Genomic DNA, 5270 nt, shown 5'->3' on the forward strand with positions numbered 1-5270 from the left:
CGTCCCTCAAGTTAATTTCGACCATTTGAGGACACTGGCCACTTTTACCCTGGCAGTTAAGGCTAACCAGGTTGAGTGAGATACATCCTTGAAGAAAATCCCACATATATAGCTCAAAATATTGCGGTCATCAAAAGCTTTAGCCTGTCCAAGCAGAATGTTTGTTCCCATCAGTCCAACCAGTTAAGGAAAGTGGGGAAATGGGGATGGGGGGGGGGGGTTGTTAATTGAAGGGGTAGGCTGAGATTCTATATCTTGGTAAGATATGGTATAATGAGAGTCCAATAAAACATTAACTTTTGTTGTTTGTTTTAGTAAGCGTTTTACGACACTTGCAACACAATAACGTCATATAAATGCCGAAGATTAGAGGTGTTACAAGAGAGTAACAAACATAAAAAAGAAGGAGGGGAGATAAGCACGATAGTTGTTTCATAGGAAAGAAGAAGCAAACCACACCAGAGCACCCGCCAACCACCCACACATTAATTTTCCCTTTCAGACTTTTTCAATATATTAATAATAATAATGATAATAATAATAAAAACAACAATAATAATAATAATAATAATAATAATAATAATAATCATAAAGAGCATTTGTATTGCGTATGTCCTGACTCAACAGGAATGTGCTTTACAGTCTGAATTATTACCACCTCAGCAGACACTATGACACTGAGAGACATTCTCAACTTCCTGGGAAGCATACAGTGCAAGCACTCGAATAAGTGCTCAAACAGTAACGAATTGACAAATTTCCGCAAATATCACATATAATATAGAGAATATCATAATGAAAAACAGAGATGTAAGTACAACACAAATAGCTCGAATTCATCAGAACCTGCCTCGGTAGTTCGAGTGGGATATCTTACAAAGATAAAGAAGAAAACCCCCCCAAAAAATGGGGCCGCAGGAACAGTCAGACAGATGCGTGATTTTGTGTCTTCTGTGTTCAACCAATCCGTACTGAACTCTGATCTTCAAAAGAAGGAAATGTTTTGAACAAGCTGCCAACAAACCCACCTTGTCTAAACTGGTGGTGTTCATGAACGGGAGGTTGTTGAGGTCATCAGTTGACATCTGCCTCAACTTTGCAGCCCACTGGAAAATATAATAAACGTGCTGAAATAAACTAAAGTGTTAGGATTATAATTAAGATAAGTTTATCAAGTTTATGCGATGCATTACCAACTCAAAACAGGCTTACTGCTGCAACTGCAGCAGAATAGCAAAACAATTATGACTTCTTGCACCGTACAAACATTAGAACAGACGTTAGCTTTCTCTACCTTAGTTGCTTTTAGTAAAAGAATGTTATTAGTTAGAAGGCATGAACATCTTTCACTTACCTGATACATTTAATAAGATACAAATAATCAAAAGGTAGGTATCACTTGTCAATGTCATTAATAAACAGAAATCCCTCAAGAGACTTTGACAACAACCTCCAAATTTCTCTAAGTAAGTGGCTATTCTCCGGTGTCGCGCTGGTCAATAGATCAATGGCTATTCTCCGGTGTCACGTACAGTGGCACATGTCACTTCTCCACAGATTTCCATCTCCCCTGTCGGCACGTTATGGCCATTATTTTTGCAACTGAGTTCAGTGCCCGATGCGCCCTCTTGTACCTCTGGTTGTGACTGAGAGTTGCTGGCCCTTCTGGTGCTGTCATCTCTGTCGCAGAAATTCCTCCTTCTTCCGTCACTGGAGCTTTCATTGAGTAGTGGCTGCGTGTCCATCTATGGTGAATCGCATTATGAAGAAATGAGTGTCTGTATAAGGCCATAACGAGCCATCAGGGGAGATAGAAAGTTGTGGAGAAGCAACATATGTGCAACTATACGTGATGCAGGTGAATAGTGAACAGCTATCCATCTATTGACTGGTGCGACGCCGGAGAATGGCTGAGTCTATGCGCACACAATTGCGTGCACGGAAATTCAAATTTTGCTATACACGCACGCAATTGCATGCAAGGTATCATAGTTTGCTACGCATGCAATTGTGCGTGTATAAACACGTTGAGTCTTTAGGCAAAGTGTTAGGTTCAGACTGTCATACCCCTCTGGAAGAAGGGACATTGAATCTACAAGAAAGGCTACTATTGAGTGATTTGAAGTCCTTAGATGCAACTTCACGTTTTCTGATTTTCTGAGGCAGTCTTTAGCTGAAAATCTGAGGAATCCAAAAAGTCTGAAAATTAAAAGAACAGTAGTACAGGCTGCACCGAGGTTTCAGAACTTCTTTTCTCACGAATAAGGTTTAAGAGTGAAGACTCAGGTGCAATTCTTCTCGAAGCAAGTTTAGGCACGAGACAGAAAAGGGGAACATATACATGATATATTTCCATTTTCAAAAATCAGCTGAAGCATTTTTTATTCACAAAAGCATACCTGTCATAATGATGTACTGTGATATATATGCATGTGTATGCCAGACTGTGAGACTGGAGAAATAGCGAGTGAGAATGAGAGAGAGAAAAAGAGAGAGATAGAGAGAGAAAAGAGAGAGATAGCGAGAGAGGGAGAGAGAAAGAGAGAGAGAGATAGAGGGAGAGGGAGAGAGAGAGGGAGAGAGAGAGACAGACAGACAGACAGAGAGAGAGAGAGAGAGAGAGAGAGAGAGAGAGAGAGAGAGAGAGAGAGAACAGAAATGTTTTTCTATCTGTATAGAATTAATGTTTTAATGAATGTTTCTAGTTACTCACGTTTCAACTGTATTTTGACTGTTTGTGAATTTATATTGCATTGTATATTTTTAGTGAACACATTTTCAACCTCACTGCGAGACTGTTTTTCTGGTATAAAATTTTACACATATGCATTTATATTATATGTATAATACTTTGTTTTACGTACACATTTGTGTCGATTAATTTTTAAGATGTGATGTCTTTTTCATTGTAATGCGCATTGAGCATCTTTTAGGAAATGGAAATGCGCAGTATAAATGCTATTTATTATTATTATTATTATATATATATATCTGAGGGACAAACTTAAAAGAGGGAAATATACGGAATTGCGTGCATAGCAAAGTAAGATACCTTGAACTTGAACACAATCGTGTGCGTATAGATCCCTCCCCCCCCCCCCCCCCCCCAGAGAATAGGGTATTATATATATATTTTTACTTTCCCTCCCGTCTCACACTTAGCAGAGCCTACCAGTTGTTCATTGTTTACTAAATATTGATGCACTGATCACGAATATCAACTTCATTTCCGTTGCAAATTAAGAGTTTTTGAAATAACTGATTGTTCTCCTAAAGAGATATACAGCTCATAATCTGCAGGTGCCAGGTGGTCTGCTAATCTTCAATTTTACCTTTTTCTACAACAAAGAAAGTGGGAAACGGGGGGGGGGGGGGGGGGGGGGCGTATCAATGAGGCGGCGGGCATTGGATCGGCAGATAAGGTGTGAGGGAAACTTTAAAAAGTCGGAAAATTGGAAGCACTGAACGTTAGATCTATAGAACGAAGACACTTCCTTTTTTCCGGACCCGAGTCCGAATATAACATTTTTTCATATTCGGACTCGAGTCCGAATAGGTTTGTTTTTTTATTCGGACTCGAGTCCGAATATGAAAAAATGTTATTCGGACTCGAGTCCAAATAACCACGGCCTTATGTGTGATCTGCAGCAAACAGTACTGCAGTTTGACACCCTGGGCAGTGCATCTGTGTGCGGGAGTGAAAGTAAAAATTTACCGAGAATAGCCACTTGCAAGTTCTAAAGGATACATTCTAAAATCTAGGAGAGTCCCAACAATAACAAACCTCATCTGGAACTTCGGACAATGTACCCTGTTTCAGTACGTGTGTGACGGGGATATCGTGCAGCCATCGATACTCCGCAAGAAACAAGAAGCTCTCCAAATTGTGTGCTTGCAGACTTTCCAGATCCGCCGCCATAGATCTAGATCTAAATCTAGATCTAGATCTAGAATTTTCTAGATCTAGATATCTAGATCTAGAATCTAGATCTAATCTAGATCTAGATCTAATATCTAGATCTAGAATATAGATCTAGATATCTAGATTTCTAGATCTAGATCTAGATTCTAGATCTATATAGATCTAGACTAGAAATCTAGAGTCTAGATTTCTGAGCACCTTTTGGTGTTCGCAGAACAGCAATAACTACACGGCAGAGAGCCCACGACTTTACAGGAGGAGATACATATTGTTCTAACCAGAGTGTTCTACAGTGTCAGTAATCAGGTTCTGTAATAATCTGCAGGAAGTTCTGAGTGTTCGAAGTTTTACTTTCGATTTCACTCAAACCTACTTCCGACTTCTGCTGCGTCACAAGGCAAGGTACAATGTGGTTACAGTACAACGTTTTGGAGGCCTAATTGTTGCCTATAATAGGGGGCGAGGGGTGCATACGGAACAACTTGGCCCTAATTTAAATTCAACTTGGCCCTAATTTAAATTCACTGCTGTAGTGTTAGAAAGTGTTTAACTTTCACTATTGATTCATCTAATGCCTTCCTATGCAGACGTCCAAGAATTCAGAATCGATAAGCATGACCATAAGACACCAGCACGAAGTTCTTATCAGTGCCTCAGTTTGGAATTTTACGGCGTTCGCAACTACATGAGGTCATTGCATGTACATGTCTGTGAAAAGCACAACTCAAATTGGTTGTTTTCACGGTTTGGTTTTTATTTTACCTTCGAAGTTAAAAATTCTTGGTAAAAATTCAATTCCACCCCCCCCTCCCCACCCGCAGTCATGTACATGTCATATTTCAAGTCCATATTATTTCAAAATAGTACCAACTGACATTTTGAAGTAAAGAGCAGTGGTCCTTATAAAATCAATAATTCTGTTGGGATCAACCATGGAGAACAAAATTCTTCAAATGAATGAACTCAGAAACTGCCTTCGGGTCTCTCCAAAGCCGGTAGTTTTATTTAGGGCCTCTATTTTTAACCTTATCCAAACCAAAACTTTAATGGTTTTGCATCTCCCTGCACGAAGTGCCAGTGTGGTATCCAGTAGGCCTACGTAATTTTTTTTAAAAAAGCTTCTTTCGATTTAGATCTTGAGCCATCGATGAAGAATCTTTCTGCATCGGGGACTGTTTGAAATTTTTTTTTTTGCAAAAAAAATAATTGAATGTTGCTAGCCTACGTTTTTTCATGATCTATTACGTTAATAATGAAGTGCCACGAAGGGAGGATCAATGCATAAATATAATCTTGGCTAGGCCTATAACAGTTTTGATCTTCTTGAATACTTTTGACTTGGAAGGGG

At 39.3% G+C, this 5270-nt stretch overlaps 1 protein-coding gene across 2 annotated transcripts in view; it reads right to left on the reverse strand.

The window, feature by feature from the left end:
• The window catches only part of LOC101854449 (methyltransferase-like protein 25), a 19779-nt gene extending 15796 nt beyond the window's left edge, over positions 1 to 3983 (reverse strand). The window contains exons 1-2 of one of the 2 annotated variants that reach the window (XM_005109444.3): positions 3785 to 3983; positions 1029 to 1106 (exon numbers count right to left, since the gene is read on the reverse strand). In XM_005109444.3, the coding sequence (XP_005109501.1) occupies positions 1029 to 1106; positions 3785 to 3919 (213 nt within the window). In that variant the 5' untranslated portion in view covers positions 3920 to 3983. Of the gene's footprint in view, positions 1 to 1028; positions 1107 to 1634; positions 1761 to 3784 lie in introns of those variants that run through there. The other variant, XM_035972651.1, reaches the window with a different exon arrangement.
• Positions 3984 to 5270: the final 1287 nt, after the last annotated feature.

This window comes from Aplysia californica, unplaced genomic scaffold (genome assembly GCF_000002075.1).
Source record: "Aplysia californica isolate F4 #8 unplaced genomic scaffold, AplCal3.0 scaffold00779, whole genome shotgun sequence".
Lineage (NCBI taxonomy): Eukaryota > Metazoa > Mollusca > Gastropoda > Aplysiida > Aplysiidae > Aplysia > Aplysia californica.